General features: G+C 44.4%; 1 protein-coding gene across 2 annotated transcripts in view; it reads right to left on the minus strand.

Annotated features, from left to right (window-relative positions):
* HMGXB3 (HMG-box containing 3) overlaps nucleotides 1–18,469 on the minus strand; it is a 37,147-nt gene that overhangs the window by 12,979 nt on the left and 5,699 nt on the right. For both annotated transcript variants that reach the window (XM_060240321.1, XM_060240322.1), the window contains exons 4-14: nucleotides 17,199–17,765; nucleotides 16,278–16,376; nucleotides 14,085–14,216; nucleotides 12,642–13,075; nucleotides 12,150–12,325; nucleotides 11,449–11,540; nucleotides 10,987–11,085; nucleotides 8,999–9,148; nucleotides 6,208–6,509; nucleotides 5,033–5,160; nucleotides 3,258–3,389 (exon numbers count right to left, since the gene is read on the minus strand). In XM_060240321.1, coding sequence (XP_060096304.1) covers nucleotides 3,258–3,389; nucleotides 5,033–5,160; nucleotides 6,208–6,509; nucleotides 8,999–9,148; nucleotides 10,987–11,085; nucleotides 11,449–11,540; nucleotides 12,150–12,325; nucleotides 12,642–13,075; nucleotides 14,085–14,216; nucleotides 16,278–16,376; nucleotides 17,199–17,765 — 2,311 coding nt within the window. The remainder of the gene's footprint in view (nucleotides 1–3,257; nucleotides 3,390–5,032; nucleotides 5,161–6,207; nucleotides 6,510–8,998; nucleotides 9,149–10,986; nucleotides 11,086–11,448; nucleotides 11,541–12,149; nucleotides 12,326–12,641; nucleotides 13,076–14,084; nucleotides 14,217–16,277; nucleotides 16,377–17,198; nucleotides 17,766–18,469) is intronic.

Raw genomic sequence — 18,469 nt, forward strand, 5'->3', positions numbered from 1 at the left:
CAAAGGTGGTACTTTTGCCTTTTCCATGACACTCCCAACTGTGGGACATAAGGAGTCATGCAACTAAAACAAAGAATATTTAAAGCATTCTAGTCATTGTGGTTTGGAAGCCACGACTGAGCCTAAGGCTTGTTAGTACAAATCCTCTAATTTTGGAGCCTGGACCTTAAAATAGTAGAAGGAAAAGGAGTTATTGAACCTGTGAAAGCAACTTTATACTCTGTCAGCAAATAATCCAATGACAGATCACCTTAGAGAACTCTGTGGAGCCTTATCTGCTCTGTACCTTGGGGCACTTCTAGTCACACTTGCCTGATATTGCAGCCTACAGCACTGCATGCAGCAGATATTCAGCCCTGATCTTTCAGCTGTCTCTACAGCATATCAACAGCCCCCCTTGCTAGGGTGGCCAGACCGTCCCGGTCTCCCGGGACTTTCCCGGTTCTGGCCACCAATTCCCGGCTCCCAGGCTGCCTATACCGGGACCATTACAAAGTCCCGGTATAGCCGGCGGGGAGCCGGCGCGCCACGCGTGCGGGCCGGGAAGGCGGGGAGTGAGGCAGCCAGCGTCCCTGCGCGTGCGCACAGCGGTGTGCGCACGCGCAGGGACGCTGGCTGCCTCACTCCCCGCCTTCCCCGCCCGCGCGCGGGGTCCGGAGAGGCCGGCGCTGGTCCCTGGAGGCCTCCAGAGGCCAGCGCCGGCAGCGTGGAAAGGCCTCCGCTGGTCCCTGGAGGCCTCCAGAGGCCAGCGGAGGCTTCGTGGAGAGGCCTGCGCTGGTCCCTGGAGGCCTCCAGAGGCCAGCGGAGGCTTCGTGGAGAGGCCTGCGCTGGTCCCTGGAGGCCTCCAGAGGCCAGCGGAGGCATCGTGGAGAGGCCTGCGCTGGTCCCTGGAGGCCTCCAGAGACCAGCGCCGGCCTCTCCGGCCTCCGCAGCTGCCGCCAGCCCCGCCAGCAGCCCGGAGGAGAGGCCGCCACCGCCCTGGATCCAGGTAAGCCAAAAGCGGGGGGGGGGCGGCTGGGGGGGGGCGGCTGCCCTTCCTTCTTTCCTTCCTTCCCTCCCTCCCTCCTTCCTCCCTCCCTCATTTCTTCCTTCCTTCCTTCCCTCCCTCCTCCCTTCCTTCCTTTCTTCCTTCCCTCCCTCCTCCCTTCCTTCCTTCCCTCCCTCCCTTCCTTCCCTCCCTCCTCCCTTCCTTCCCTCCCTCCCTCCTCCCTTCCTTCTTTTCTTCCTTCCTTCTTTTCTTCCTTCCTTCCTTCCTTCCTTCCTTCCTTCCTTCCTTCCTTCCTTCCTTCCTTCCTTCCTTCCTTCCTTCCCTCCCTGACTGAATGGGCCACTGGCCTGATCCAACAGGGCTTCTCTTATGTTCTTATGTGACACAGTGTGTTGGACTGGATGGGCCACTGGCCTGATCCAACAGGGCTTCTCTTATGTTCTTATGTGACACAGTGTGTTGGACTGGATGGGCCACTGGCCTGATCCAACAGGGCTTCTCTTATGTTCTTATGTGACGCAGAGTGTTGGACTGGATGGGCCACTGGCCTGATCCAACAGGGCTTCTCTTATGTTCTTATGTGACAATACTGACTTTGGTGGACCCAAGCACTGATTCAGTGTAAGGGAGCTTTGTGTTTGTGTCTTCTGGTGCAATTTTGTTCTCAGATCCTGTATTTACTTCATCAGTATATGGGATAAGGCACTTTCTCAACTGTGCTGCATAATGCAGCCTATTTATTTTGTCCTGTTTGCTCTGTTGGCTCTATCTGCGCCACCTTCATCACTTTCGGGGTGTGGATCCCCCAGTGGGGTGGTCTCGCGACTCCCTCCGCCGGCTGTTTCTGATAGCCCTGCGCCCCCTCTTTCATTTGATATGTGTCCCGTGCGGATGCCACCCTCCTGCCGGGAGATGCCGCAAAATGAGCCCCCTTGAGGCTTATGGCGGCAGGGCTCGGGGGAAGCGAGCTAGACTGCTGTTCTTTTGAGGGGTCATAGAGTGTTTCGAGCCCGTCCCTGTGGCATCGGTCCCATCGTTGTGGGGCCCAGGGGGCCGGCGCAGCGGCACGCTGAAGCAGCCTGTCGGTCACTTCCGGGTTCCTGTCCTGCATCTCGACCTGTGACAGGCTGCTTCGGCGTGCTGCTGCGCCGGCCCCCTGGGTCCCACAACGATGGGACCGATGCCACAGGGACGGGCTCGAAACACTCTATAACCCCTCAAAAGAACAGCAGTCTAGCTCACTTCCCCCGAGCCCTGCCGCCATAAGCCTCAAGGGGGCTCATTTTGCGGCATCTCCTGGCGGGAGGGTGGCACCCGCACGGGACACATATCAAATGAAAGAGGGGGCGCAGGGCTATCAGAAACAGCCGGCAGAGGGAGTCGCGAGACCACCCCACTGGGGGATCCACACACTGAAAGTGATGAAGGTGGCGCAGATAGAGCCAACAGAGCAAACAGGACAAAATAAATAGGCTGCATTATGCAGCACAGTTGAGAAAGTGCCTTATCCCATATACTGATGAAGTATATACAGGATTTGAGAACAAAATTGTTTCCGGCGGTGATATTTGGGGGATTTTTGGGGACGTCACAGGAAGTGCTGTGAAGTCACTTCCTGTTTCCGGCAGTGGCATTTGGGGGAAATGATGTCATTTGGGGGAAGTGATGTCACAGGAAGTGATGTCACTTCCCGTTTCCGGCAGGTGACGCGGGAAAATGATGTCACAGGAAGTGGTGTCACTTCCTGTTTCCGGCGGTGGCATGACGTCACCGGAAGTGATGTCACCGGAAGTGACGTCACTTCCTGTTTCCGGCTTCGCACGCGCGCACCCCTACCTTCCACCACCACCCCCCAAGGTGTCCCTGGCTGGCCTTCAGACATTATGGTCACCCTACCCCTTGCCCGCTGCCTTTCTCACCAGGCTAAACAAAAAAAAAAATCAGCCTTTTTGGAGGTCTTTTCCCTCAGCAGATTCAGCCAAGAATATTGTGAAACAGCCACAGTTTTTTAGACAAAATGTGAAGTGGAAGCTAGGGACATTTTTGATACAACATACAGTCAAAATTGCTGGGTGGGTATCTAAAAGAGGTGGAAACCCCATCGAACAGGAACATCATATTGCTCACTGTAACCGCAAGCCCAAGTTATTCGTTTTTTGAAAAAAACATAACCACCCTGCCCACCCCATCCATAACTCTAAACACTGTTCTGATTTTAGCGGACTGATGGAAACTGATTCAAAGACAGAAGGAAGGGGAATATCAGTACCAGTCTGCTCCTGCACAGATTCCAAGATACTGCTGACAGCCACCTTAGGATCCTCGCCGAGTTTAATATGATTTCTTATGGCGAACAGAAGGTCCAGGCTCACCAAAAGTTTGTTACCTACATTAAACAAGCCTGAAGTTGGGAAACAAAACAGCTATTAATATAAACGAAGAAATACGGATCATAAGGTAGTGAGAAACTGTCCCAAGTTCAGCCTTTGCTACTACATGCAATACACATTCATGAAACATATAAATTTAAAATGTCAAACAGGGTTGCATTTTGGCTCCCTTTTTATTCAATCTCTTCCTTAATGACCTGGCTATTCAGTTGTCTGGTCCTGACTGCCATAGTCCAAAACTCGGTGCATTACATGTACCCTTGTTATTTTATGCTGACAATACGATGATGCTGTTGTCCTGCTCTAGAGTGGGCTTAAGACGTCTGTTGTCCCGTTGTGTTCTGTATTTTACTAGTAATAAGCTCCAGCTCAATTATGAGAAGTCCAAAATCTTAGTTTTCTCAGAAAAGTGGAGACTTTACAAATGGGTTATTGATGGTAAAAAGATAGAGCAAGTCAAGTATTTTAAATATTTAGGTGTTTATTTTCAATATAATGTGACTTGGTCTACCCATCGCAAGTATGCAGTGAAGATAGCTAACATCAGTGCATCTGCCATAGCTCGCTTTTTTATGAAAGAGGTAACCAATTTGTGCCAGCTGCCATAAAAATATTCAAAGCCAAAGTGATTTCACAACTTCTGTATGGCATCCCAATCTGGATTGGATCTTATGAAGGTGCTATCGAACGTGTCCAATCCAAATTCTTGTGTAAAATTCTGGGCATGCCAAAATGTGTCCCATATGCAGTTATCTGCTTAGAAACTGGCATGTCTTTAATGGTTACTAGTGCATGGCTCATGACCTTCAAACTCTGGCTATGCTTGCACTACAACTCTGAACCAGGGAGCTATATCTCTCAAATGCTCTCTGAATTTAATTTGTCAAATTGGTCAGCACAAATTGAGAGAAAAATAAAAGCAATGGGTTTATCCCTAGAACTATTGTCCATGCTGTCCTTCACCACCACAGTCCAACAAATTAAAAACAGGTTGCTAGATATTGAGCGCCAAGATCTATACAGTCTGGCTAAGAAAACTTATTCCCCACTGAGTTTTGAGATCTCTCTTAGTACTGGGAAAATGGCCTCATATCTATCCGTCTTGCAGGTGCCACAGCAGTGTAGAGCTTTTTCCCTTGCCAGATACAACGCCATGCCCTCTGCCATTCTTTCTGGCAGATTTAACAAGACAGCCTACTCAGTCAGATACTGTCTCTGTAAGCAAAAAGGTGTGGAGTCAGTTACTCATATTCTTCTTTATTGTAATTTGTATACAGATCTTTGTCACAAGTATTTACATCCTCTTTTAGTTAGCATGGTTGATTGTTCTGATGCACTTAAGGTCTATAATCTTTTGAACGATACTTCATCTAGTGTCACTGAGAAAGTGGCTAAGTTTCTTTATTCTGTTTTAAAGGCACACCAGAGGATCTCATAGAAATAGTTTGTTTATGCTTTTCCTGATGTATATGTATGCAATCGTTCCATTTTATCTTTTTTTTTAAAACCAATTTGCTCTGATATATACACCTATATATTTTATGCCAATAAAGGCTAACTTGACTTGACTTGAAAATGCATCTATCCCAATTTTGCATTCCTCCCTTTAAAGCCCAGGGCTTCTAAAAACTGATTTATTAATGCACTCACTTACCTGTGTATATATCATTGAAACTATGGAGGGCCAAGCACTGCACATTCACACACACCTTGAGCTGAGCAGTGACCACTTGCAGTCGGTTAGCTGTCAGCAACCAGCACTCCTGAGGGCCTGCAAGGGAACTGTAACAATGGAGAGATGACGAAGAAGATGATATTGGATTTATATCCCGCCCTCCACTCTGAAGAGTTTCAGAGTGGCTCACAATCTCCTTTACCTTCCTCCCCAACAACAGACACCCTGTGAGGTGGGTGGGGCTGAGAGGGCTCTCACAGCAGCTGCCCTTTCAAGGACAACCTTTGCCAGAGCTATGGCTGACCCAAGGCCATTCCAGCAGGTGCAAGTGGAGGAGCGGGGAATCAAACCCGGTTCTCCCAGATAAGAGTCCGCACACTTAACCATTACATCAAACTGGCTCTCCAGAGAGGAGATTAAATTAACCATGTACGATAAACTGGTCTCCATCTTTAAGTATAAAAACCGCAACACACAGTCTGATGCTGTTCGCATTATTCATATATGTGTTTGTGTGTTGTAAAAACAAATGAATGGAAACTACAGACATAGTGCCTATTCAAACCACACTAGAAATGTGAGGGCTTAAGACACACATGAAACATGGAATCTTTCTTTCTTATGTGTGCATGTGTATGAGTTCATGTGCACCCGGAAGTCATGGTAACCTCTCGTGACTGACCCCTACTGGGACCTGGAGGATATTCAGGGAGGTGGCTGAATAAAGCCTGCCCCCACCTCCTGCCTCTGGTATTCCAAGGAGGTCTCCCATCCAAGTACTTGTCAGAGTCAACCCTGCTTAGCTTTCAAGATCTGACAAGACTGGGCTTGCCTGGGCTATCCAGGTCATGGCAAACATGGAATTTTTCTGAACTGCCATCCATAAAGAGATCAGAATACACAAATTGCAAGCTGTCTTCAAAATTCTCAAGAGAACAGAGGTGGAATCCTAATTTCAGCACACAGAAGGTATACAGAGAACAAAGATGCAAGTTAAAACACAAATACAACTTCCTAAGATTCTAAAAACACAGACTAGTATTGAAATAAAGAGAATTTACAATTAGTGAGATTTCAATCCAAACATTAAACCAAAGGCAATCTTGTACACAAGGTCCCTAAAATAAATTCCATTTTCAAAGTTGAAAACTTACTTCAAGTCCCCTTTGAATAAGGGGCTGCTACAGAGAAGACACTGAGAGGATGGAAACTCATAGTAATTTGACCAAGACGTTTGCTCAATGGTGACTGTCTCCTCATTCATGTTGGAAAGGATGAGCCGAGAGCTGTTGAGTTCATGAATCAGTGCAAACACATCAGCCAGCTCAGATTCGTTCTCTGGGATCTGTATCACTTTGCGTAGAAGCTGGAGAGTAGATTGGCGCTGGATTTCTTTTTGGGACTGCATTAAAGGCTCACTGGTGTTCAAGACATCTCTGGGGCCAGTGGTGACCTCCTAGAAATAAAGGGAAAATTTCACGTTGATTCTCTGCCAAGACATGTGAGAAATCTGAAGCATCACAATAATGGGATTCATCCTACTCATCTTATGCCACTCCGCTGAGGAATTCCATTATTACAGTATTTAACCTACAGCCCACCTTTCCTTTTGGCTCAACTTTGAAGTGTTCCTCCAATCCAAGCAGCTCTTCCATTGGAGGATAAGCCACTTAAGTTGGAACTCCTTAGAGATGGCTAGATCCACCTCACTCTCTCTGTTTGAAAGCAAATGTACTGTTACTGCTATTTATAGATGCTGTTAGAATAAATTTATCAAATCATGTTAAAAGTTTAAGAGTTTTCTGACCACTCAGCCCTGCTCTTGAAAGAGCAGTTTGGAGTGGCAGCCAAGAGTGCCTTTTATTACCTGCTCCTGCACTCAGCTGCTAAATAAGCAGGTTGGTGCTGCCTCATTCAGTTACAGCCAGCTGCCCCCTTATCAAGATTCTGCTCACCCAGCTATGCTGATCTATGCTACTGTAATCGCCATTTTGGATGAGTGTAATGTGCTCTACACAAGGCTCCTCTGTGGAGTCAACCACTCAGAACAGAAAACTCCAGTGCTGGGTCAACTACACTGGCTACTTACTTGTTTCCAGGCACAAATCAAAGTGCTGGTTATTACCATTAAAGCCTTTGGCAGCCAAGAGCCCTCAGAGTCACCAAACCATATTTCCCAGCAAACTCCTCTGTGCCAGTTACATTCTGCAGACAGCCTCCTCCTTAAGGTGCTCTCCCTTAAGATGGCAGCTGTAACAACATCATGGGCATAGTGGGCAAGGTACCTTCCACCGTTACACTTAGAAAGAAGAAGAGAAGAGATTGGATTTATACCCCACCCTTCACTACCCAAAGGAGTCTCAGAGCAACTTACAATCTCTTTTCTTTTCCCCTCTCTGCAATAGACACCTTGTGAAGTGAGGAGGGTGAGAGAGCTCTCCCAGAAACTGCTCTTTGAACAGAACAGAACTGAGAGAGTTGTAACTGACCCAAGCTCACTCCAGCAGGTACATGTGGAGGAGTGGGGAATCAAACCCAGTTCTCCCAGATAAGAGTCCCTGCACTTAACCACTACACCAAACTGGCTCTACACCAAATGGCATGGAAGGCAGTGCTATTCCAGACAGTATTTGGTGGAAGGTAAGCTGTTTCAGCAGATCTTGCTGAGAGTTTGTCAATCTTATATGAACTCGGAGCAGTTCAAGTACCAAAAGTACCTCTTCTAACTACTCATAGCTGCCAGTTATAATGAATGCAGTACATTCCAGGAGACAGTCAGCTATACTGACACGGTCACTTGCTTGGGTGACCTGCTGACCCACACAATCTTTTCATCCAATTACCACCAGAGTGGCATGGGATTCCATCACAGGGAATTAGCAACTATGCTACTGCAGAAATGCTTAAATTACGCATGGGAAGCCAAGCAGAAGGAATATGGAAATGAAGGGAAAATAAGGTAACCACATGTCGACAGAGTCATCTCTGCTGCAGAATTCCAATGCAATACCATTACACCCAAGAAAGCCGTTTCAAACCAAGCCCATTTTTACTAAATAATGAAATCCATACCTGTTATTAGGGATAAGCAGGCTCAAAATGCAAACCAGCACGTGCTTTCCTTTAAAAAAGCTATCTAAATATTATTTTTAAAACTATTTTGGAAATAATTGGGAAAGGTAAACCCCTGCAATCTGGTGCCTTGATGACACCATTTCAGTTCACTTCAGCAAGGGCAACAGGAACTAGAGAGTGGGAAAAGCAACAATGTAAGCAACAAACCAGTAACACATATATGGGTCTTACAAAACAGGATTGGACTGATGGGTTTCTGTGACCATGTTTCAGCCAATCATTGATTTGTTTTGCTGGCCTAGGGATGCTTTCTGGATTTGTACAAACAAGTTCAGCACCAACATTTCCCTGCCCATGTGTAGTAATTTGAGGAATGTGTAAATGTGTCCTCTCTCAATAAATCACTTTGCCATTGAAACTGCTACTATGTGGCTGAGCTACATTAGGCATTTCCTGCCCTGGGACTCCAGAGGGCCAGCTCTGCATGCTTTGTAATGCTTGCTGCCAAACATCTCCGAATGCCTACCTGCCAAACATGGGAAGTCTCATTCTGTTACGTTGTTTTTTTACTTATGTTTTAAATCTTATTCATAGTTCTGTATTTTACTATGTTTTTTTAATGTTTTAATTTTTATGGCTAGAAGTAAACTGTATACTTTGGGGGGTTTGCTGGGTTGTTATGGCCTATGGCTACAACAATAAAATACTTTGAACTACCAGCCAAACACCTCCCTGTGCTCCTTCTGGAACCTTGCCTTTCTTGGATTGCTAAAATAATTGTGCAGCATCTATTTTTTAAAAAATTCTACACAGCATCTAATGATTCCAGGTATAACAATAAATTAAAAAATTAAAAGAATCACAACTCACCAGTGGTTTCACTGTTTTCTCAGTTCTGTCTTTGGCAAGATTGTAGCCACAGCTGGGGCAGATCCGTGGCTTGTGCCGATTAGTATATATATAGTTGCAAGAAGGGTTCTTACACTTGCCTCTACCTCGTGACGTTGCCAGCCCCAGATCCTGCAGAGAAACAGACCACATCTCTATCCTCCTTGCACTCTGTGTTCCACAAGGCAACCAGATGTCTATGTTTACTTCCTGCTTATATTCCAACAGGAACACTGGAGGTTTATATTAACAAAAAGGCAAAAGCTCCATCAGGGAGCCAAGGCAAATCTTATTCAGAAAGGATTAATGTCAACTAAAATAAAGCCTGTACATGTTACATTTCACTGCATCATTGTGAGCCACAAGCAGATGACAAATGGAAACCATGTATGCACTCACACTAGCAGTTGCAACATTTATGTGCAAATCAAACCGTAAACAGTTAAGGACTGAAATCATGACAAGACATAATCCAAGAGGAAGAAGAGGAGATAGATGGTGAGCTAGAAACCAAACCACATGGGACTCAAACAATGGATAAATGACACAGAGCTTTCATCTTTAAATTTGGTTAAAGTCAACTGCATAATTTTCATCTTTAGACAACCTGCTTGAAATCTGGAAAGTGGCCAAGGTTTCAAATAGCGCCTCAAGAAAGATTTTGCCAACATCCAGTTGACCACGTAACTATTCACCTTGCTTGATATACAAGTGATTCTTACTAGTCTATTTTCCTTTGCATCTTGCCAAAAAAAAGACAACGTAGTGTAGTGAGAAGATTTCTAAAGTAGAGATGTGACCACCAAAAAAAATGGTATTTTTCAAATTTGGATATTAGGGAACAAAAAAATATTGGTATACTTAATTACTCAGGTTCCAACTAGTGGTTTGGTACTGGGATCAAGGTTTATTTTTTCAGGATTCTGATATTATTTGGCTCCATTATTCCCTATGCGGAATCTTTCCATGGGGCTAGAGGGGCTGTTTTTTTCAAACAAATGACACTAAAAGACTTCTGCTACTCCCAGGGAGCATCATTCATTTGGGGGGGGGGGGCATTATTCCAGCCCCACAGCAGTCTATCTGGTCCAGAGACTGTAATTTTAAATCTGTTCCACATTTTCACTGAAACTTTTGTGTGCTGCTGTGACCGACTGCACTTTTTAAGAGGCTTTAAAGTGCTGTACATAAAACTACAGGACTGTGAAGGGTTAATACTTCATAGAGGGAGACTCTTGAGTGACAGGCTGTTCCAGGCAATCTAATTGGTTGGCATCAGCTTAGCAAAGAAAGATTGGTGCAAGCTGTATGCTGAGAAAATTGAGTCTGATTTCTGACTTAACTGTGATGAGTAAAGAGCTTAGGGCTGACAAACTCAGAATTCTTCCATGGCTGAATATAGTCTTAATTCAGCATTAGCTGAGAACAGTTTGAACACAAGACAGCGAACTGGGGAAAACTTTAGCAAGGATGTTGGGTACCATAAGAAGTCTCCCATTCAAGCCAAAAGGAAAAGGGAATAGATCTTCTAGGGAGAGAAGAACAATCCCTGCCCAGTTAAACAGGGAAAGTTATCTCCGAGAAGTAGAGATCTCTGGTCTAGTGTGATTGAAACTGCTTGTGGAAACTTTAAAAGTCACTTAAAAATTCAAGAAGATTTCTAGTGATCCAAGAGAAGGGGTTTAGGTACCAGGAAGCACAGAATTCAAGCCAAACCAACCTGGCAAACCGATACCATGCCCTAACAAGAAGACACTGACCCAGATGGTTCTGGGAGCCTTAAAGCACAGCCCCTCCCCTTCCCAATATTCCTGGTTACTCCCAAATATTCTGAGGCCCATTTAGAAATATTTCAAGACCCATCCTAGAAAATCCTAGCTACCATCTGGACACCCAGGAAATACTAATAAGGTAATTTTTTAAATATTTAATCAGACCGGAAGTATCTGAATGCACATTCAGATTCTTACCAGGGTTACAGTGCAGCTGTACTTATAAGAAGGGAATACATCTGGCTTGACCTCCACCACTTTGACCTGAGATGCTGAGCTGTTTGTGTTGCCAGGAAGCTTTATATAGAGAACAAGGAGACAAAAGAGAAATGAGACTGTCAGATTAATTATTAGTTCCTCCCTAGATCTGATTCTTTCTCACCACCATCACTTCATTATTCACTTCACAATCCATGTAACGTACCTATGGACTATCAAGCTGTTGTCTGAAGAATGGTTCCGACTACTACTGATACACGGTACTGGACCCACACAAACCCCAAGGAACTCAAGTATACAACCCCCACTCAAGTACATCACTTATGTACCATCAGCCTATTTCCCCTGTCAAATCACAGTAGAGAACCAAATTATCATTGCATACTAACATATACATTCCAGGATAATAAAATAACAAGTATTCAGACAAAGCACAGTTACCTTGTGTTCTTCTACACTGGGCAGTGGGGACTGGCCCAGCTGCTTCAGAGTATTAGGCTTCAGTCCTGAGATTCTTACAGGGGAATTTTTTTCTTGAAGAAAAAACAAGAACAGGATGCTTAGCATATCAAGTGTGCACTGATGCAGCTGTGGGTTGTGCTGCAGCCAATGAACTATTCAAGGCCGCACCTGAAATCTCTGTAAAAGAGGCTCTAGAGCCACATGTACTACATGTGGCTTTTCTGAGCATTGCTCCCCAGTGTGGCACCTGCCCCATTTCAGGAATGTGGGCAAGGCCCTTGCCTGATGGGGCTACTGGTGGTTCCCACAGTAAAACAGTCACCACCAGAGTTGGTGTGGGTAAGATGAGGAATGGATAAGATGAGAGTCTTCGAAAAGTGTAGAGTTCCTGCTAGGGTGGAAGTGGCTCTTTCTGTTGATGGTAATTGCAAATATGGCTGCTCAAGAGCTGCGGAGTCAGTGCCATTGTTGTAACAGTTGTCTTACAAGGGTAGGTGAAACTGGTGTATCAGGGTGCATTTACAGAACAGAAGATCATGGCATTGCATCACACAGGGAAATTTTGCTCTAAGTACTGTCTTTCCAAAAGTTGCACTAACAGTCACTCCTAACCACCAAACCTCCAGTTGTAGTGTCAAGGCCTACTAGTCAGAAAATACAACCCCTCTCCTGGGCTTTACCATTATTTGGAAATGACTGTCGGCAACTGGGCTGCTCTGCCTTGGTTTCCCTCGCCATGCCAAAAGGTGCAGGCAAAATTGCTCTCATGGGTCTTGCAGCTGCTAGCAAGGATGGCTTCGGTCTCACTTTGCTCTTCTGCTCCTGGCCTTTGGGTGCAGTGCCCAGAACGTCACCCCTGAAAAGGTAAAAAATGCAGTTGAGAACTCCAGAGTCCACATATGCTAGCAACAATTACAATTTGCCTGTGAGACAAAGTTGTGGGTTTGAAATTCATCAATTGTCATCTAAATGAGGCATGGTGAAAAGAAGATAGTTTTGGCTCATAGACTTGTAAACAGATAGGTTAAGGACTTTTCTAAACAGGCTAGAAGGTAAAAGTTGTTTTAATTCACTGATTCAAAGTGCACTAAAAATGTATGCAGCCACTTGGATCTGAACTACAATGATAGCTGGAACACACCACCCATTTCCTTCACAGAAAACTGACTTACCCAATTGTTTGTTTCATTGCAGATGTTGGGTTTGAAAGCACATTTGCAGAGTTCACCACTTCAGTGGATGGCTGGGTCTCCGGCCCTTCATTTTCCCTCTCCTTCTGTTCTAATGAAGAGTCTACAGATGCAGAGTTCTCTTGAATCTGAATAACTGTAGGAGCATTTCCGTGCTCCTCTGGCTGAACATTGTTCGCAAGGATGTGAGCCTCAGAGATTATTACTTCTTCCCACTCAGTCTCCTGCACCTGCTCACCAGCAGGAGCTGCGTTCAATAGCTGGCTAACAGCTTCAGAGACCTCTTGAGTACATTTTGATGCACCATCCTGTCCCATTGCCTGTCCTAAGGTTGATGGTGGCTGACTTCTTTTGGGCCCCAATGTTTTTATAGGCATGCCTGAATTTGGCTCAGATTTACCTTTTGGCTGCTTCACCTGAAAGCACAACATACAACTAATATCACACTTACTTCAGTTTGGACATTCACAACTAATCATATTTAAATCAAACTGACTTGAAAAAGAAATTAATGATTCCACAACTGTGAAAATGCATTGTGCAGGGGGTTGGACTAGATGACCCCGGAGGTCCCTTCCGATTCTAAGACTCTGTTAGTATTGAGGGCCAATTCTGATTCTACCAACATTTGATAGGAAGTTCCTTAAAAGGATTCAATGTAGTGGGTACGGTGTGCAGAAATGTTAAAGGTAAGTTCAGCATCTTCCTCTTTTTGTTTTAAAGCAAAGTCTCACACACTATCTGGAAATACACCACAGCCATCTGCCTTCCATAGTCTTTAAACCAAACTATAACTGGCAGATCTGTTCTATGTGAGACTTGGGGTTTTTCTGCATCCTTAACTGACTCCTGATTTTCTTGGCAGTTGATCCACAAGCACTAGAATGGGTTAAGGAATGGTTCTTCTGCATGTCTGCCCTCCCTCTGCATTTTCACAGTTGTGGAGTAATCTTTTTTGCACTTATGCTTTAAATAATCAGTGTTTTCAACAGAGAGTGTTGTCATCAGTGGTGTCATCAGTGACACCACAGCATCCCTCCTTTTTATTTTTGGTGCATGGTAATATTGATATGCTGTTGTAGTGATAGATTCTCTGAACTGCCAGCTTTCATTTAAAAAAAAAAGTCCCAAGTCCTCATGAAAATGTAAGAAAAAAGGCATATCTCCATAAGGAAAGAAGCTACAGACTTTTTCTGAAGCTGGAAATTCAGAGCTGAAAAATCTGTCACTACAATGGTATACTCATCTATCAATATTTTAGTGTCTTTTTAAAAAAAAATGTATACTCTTCTTGCTATGAACAACAATAAAAGAGATCTACTACATCTACAAAAAATGTTCTATCATCACTTCCATGCTTTTATTTTCTGGATTAGAAACCAATGCAAAAAGGCTAGATGTGTTTGTCTATAATCTGAAACATACCTTTGGGATCCATTTTCCCCCCAGGAAGTTTCCACACAGAGGACATTTTGGTGGTTTGTGTCTGGTCACATAAGTAAAGGAACAGCCAGGATTGGAGCAATTTCCATGCCCTCTGCGAGTGTAAGTAGTTGTCTGAAGTGACAGGGGTATAAATTACTTTATAAACAAGAATTTACATCATAAGTTTCCTGCCTCTCAACAAAGATACAAACATGAGGCCCCACAGTTATCCAGCAGAAATTACATGCTTTATGCAGGCCTTGGATTCAGCAGGAGCTCACAGGAGCACAGCTCCTGAACCTTTCTGAGGGTTCCCCCTCATCCTCCCCATCTTGTCCACTGAATAGTAGGTGCAGCTGCATAACAATCCCTGGATGAGCTCCACCACCTATTTTTCTACAAAGCGACCCATGGCTTTATGACTACTGAGACTTACAGAAAGTTAAATATTTCCCACATAATGGAGGGACAGGCTATAAAAAATAGTGTTTTCGGCCGGGGGGGGGGGGGGGGAGAGTGCTTCTTTAACTAAATAAATGACACAATTTGTCAATCAGTGAAACTGGTTTCCATTTGATGGAACATCAGAACAAGTGTGTGAACAGATTACTGTCAGGTGATGGGAGTGGAAACAAGACTGTATCAGTAGGACAGAATCAAATGCACTACTTCACGTGGCTCTCTAGACAGAAGCCTAATCTGGGCAGCCCCAAATGTAGCTCATGTTCGCCAGAGTTTCTAGGAAGTTGATGAGAATGAGATTCCCTTGCCACACTCTCGTCAATCTCACTAAACTGGTACGCTTTATAACAGCTCATTTTCAGCCTCAGTAAGCCAAAGGTTACTAAAACCATGCCCATTATACCAGTTTTGATTTGCATTATATTAAAGCAGACTTGCTTTATATCTTAAACTATATGAGCAGGAAGGAGAATAGGAAACGCACAATTGCTTTTGCTTTGTTGTGCAGCCAGAGAACAGAGACAGAAAGTGGCCAATTAAGAACATATGAAGAACACCACTGGACCAGACCAGTAGTCCATGCAGTCCAGCATCCTTTTGCAAAAGTGGCAAACCCTCTGGAAGCTCAACAACTTGGCATAGAGGCCCAGACCTTCCCCTAATGTTGCTTCCTGGCACTGGGATTCAGATGCTGACTGCCTCTGAATGTGGAGGTTCCCCTCAGCCACCATGCCTAGTAGCCACTGACAGACCTATCCTCCATGAATCTACCTTTCAAAGCTGTTTATTCCAGTAGCCAATCACTACATCCTCTGGCAGTGACTTCCACATTTTAATTACTTTCTGTATAAAGAAGTATTTCTTTTTGTTCATCCTGAATCTACTGCCCATCAGATAATAGGATACCCCTGAATTCTAATATTTTGGAAGAGGAAGGAAAACTTCTCCAGTTCCCTCCTGGACGGCAGAAAGGAACCAGAAAGATGACTGTGTGCCTATTTTCTGTCTGGCAACCAAACATGGGAGGAACCTGGTCATGGATTTGTGGTCCAAGATAGGCACCCACTCTCCCACCTCCTAGGACGTTTTAAGCTGTAAGGAAAAATACCCCTTCACAGCTTGGGATTTTGTGCAGACCAGGAACTGTATTGGTTGAATTCATCTACCAATCAACCTGGCCCACTGGAGAACCAGTTTGGTGTAGTGGTTAAGTGCACGGACTCTTATCTGGGAGAACCGGGTTTGATTCTCCACTCCTCCACTTGCAGCTGCTAGAATGGCCTTGAGTCAGCCGTAGTTCTCGCAGAGCTTGTCCTTGAACGGGAAGCTTCTATGAGAGTTCTCTCCCCCCCCCCCACCTAACTCACAGGGTGTTTGTTGTGGGGGAGGAATATAAAGGAGATTGTGAGCCACTCTGAGTCTCTGAGATTCAGAGCGGAGGGCAGAATATAAATCTAGTATCATCATCATTATCCTCTTGTCTACCATTTCTACAAAGCCATGACACACATTGCTGTGAAGCAGCAGCAACACTTCCAGCTCCCAGGGCACAGTTACCACTTCACTGCCTGATATCTTTACCAGGGTACCTGGGCAAAAGAAGAGCCCAAACGCTAATCCTTCAAGTTATGAGGAAGACCACTTCCCACAGAGCTAGACATGTATTATTATAATACAAGTAAAATGAAAAGCTTTTCTAAATCAGACGGCCTCAGCATTTCTTGCACTGACCAGTTTGATTGATGCTGGATTTTCCAGAACAGAATGCGCTGGCAGAGGTAGCATAATGAACTGTGCAGTAGGTGTTGAAGAATTACTTTCTCCTCTATCCTACAAATAAAAATCAGTGTAAGAAAACATGGACAACTTTATCTGTGCTGTAGTGATCCATCACAGGCATCCATCAATATGAAGGTCATACAAAACTAACAAGACCTACAGAAATTAAGTTTGCTTAACAGACTATTTGTTTTCCAGCTGAAAGTGTTTAGGATCATTCTAAAAGTAATTATTGATTTAAACTAAGCTAAGGCAGTCCTTCCTGCTCCTCTGTGCCTGGAGATCTCCTAAACAATACTTGAAAGAAATTACTGATGTTTCTGTTTATTAATAATGACTCAAACATTCTTACATAGATGACCCTGGAGGTCCCTTCCAACTCTATGATTCTATTATTTCAAACTGTAATTGTGCTAATCAGCCCAAAAAGGGCTTTAATGATTCCCCCACCCCTTGGAACTAGAGGTTTAACAACAGGAGCAGGACTGTATCTACTGCTTGTCATCACCACTATATGATTTATGCTCCCACTCAATGCAGACCCCCACTGCACTCAGCACCGTACCTCTAAGGTCCTCTGAACTCCCACAGTAACATTTCAGAGAGCACAGTGGGCCGCAGAAAGAAAAGCAGGAAGCAGGAAACTTGAACAAGCAAAGCTCTACTCAGTTTCTTGGATACAACCTATTGTGACTAGGGATGAAGCTACATAATGGTACAAATCCTACATGAAAAGGAGCAAAATGAATCCTAAATACACTTACTTAGGAGTAAGTGCCACTGATTTCAATGGAACCTCCTTCCAGAGGGGAAATGCCTCAGACTAGCATAAATCTAGAAACAGGAAGAGAGATTACCATAATCTTTACTTACTCTTCTGGTCAGCACTGTTACCACAGAGAGGCCATCTGAAATCTGTGGTTGTGCCACACTAACACACCCATTGGAGGCATCTGAGGAGCTGTTAACCAAAGTCTCTTCAATAACCACGCTGGTTGTTTGATAAGGATAGCTGTCTCCCACTTCCAAAGGGGTCTCATCCACGATGACATCTCCAGCTACCTTAGGTGCTGTAGGTCGGGCATAGTGAGACAAGATTTCTGATGCAACAACTTCTTCTATTGTGTCTGACTGAACAAATGAGGCTGCGTCTTCTGCAATGCCTTCAATGGCAATGCACTGCTCAGAAATGCCAACCTGGCTAGATTCTACAGAAAGGATGTTCTGTACAGCACTGTGGGAAGCACCCGTGGTATTAGCAGATAACGTCAGTCCTTCTGATGGTGTTTGGCCCTGGGCAACACAGAGTTCCAAGTGCTGTTTACTCCTCTCCTCTTGGAGAGTACCTTTGGGAATAATGATGTAATCTGAGCGAGGAAGGATTTTACGGAAACCTGGAATGTCCGGAACTACAGCAGTCAGGGAAGACAACTTCGAATTCTATAGAAAAGGTGAAAAGGAAACACAAGACTATAAGAGAAGCCATGCTAGATCAGGCCAATGGCCCACCCAGTCCAACATGCTGTGTTACATAGTGGCCAAAACCCAGGTGCCATTAGGAGGCCCACCAGTGCGACCAGACAACTGTTGTTTTGATGCACAATTTATTTATTTATTCATTTCTATTTACAATCTGCCCTCTCCACAAGTGGGCTCAGTCAAGAAAATATCATAACATCAAATATGGATTAAAATATCAGATAAAATATTGATTAAAATGCCAGAACAGTAACATAAAATCATATCCTATATGTGGCCCCACAAATAGGCTAAAGCAGTCAGATATTGGTAATCCTTCAGAAGGCAAAAGGCTAGCAAGGCCTCTTTATTTTTACAAAAACTTTCAGTACCTCACTCACTTTTTCCATCTGAAAGCTTAAGGAAATCCCTCCACTGAGGCACACATTCTTACTGTAGTGTGTAGATATCCACCCAACATTTGCATGCATTCATTTCATGCACAGGTGGCTGTTTTACAGCAGTGGATTTTGTAACTGCTTAAAATAGCTGCTTTTACCGTGCAAATATGAATGACCTATAAATGCTAGAGATTGCACTGTATCAAGCATCAGCAAGTTGCCCTTTTAAGTATTTTGTGTTACTGGTAAGACTCCTGAAAAATGTACTGTAATTAGGCCACTTTA

The sequence above is a fragment of the Heteronotia binoei genome, chromosome 5, assembly GCF_032191835.1.
Source record: "Heteronotia binoei isolate CCM8104 ecotype False Entrance Well chromosome 5, APGP_CSIRO_Hbin_v1, whole genome shotgun sequence".
Classification (NCBI taxonomy): Eukaryota; Metazoa; Chordata; class Lepidosauria; order Squamata; family Gekkonidae; genus Heteronotia; species Heteronotia binoei.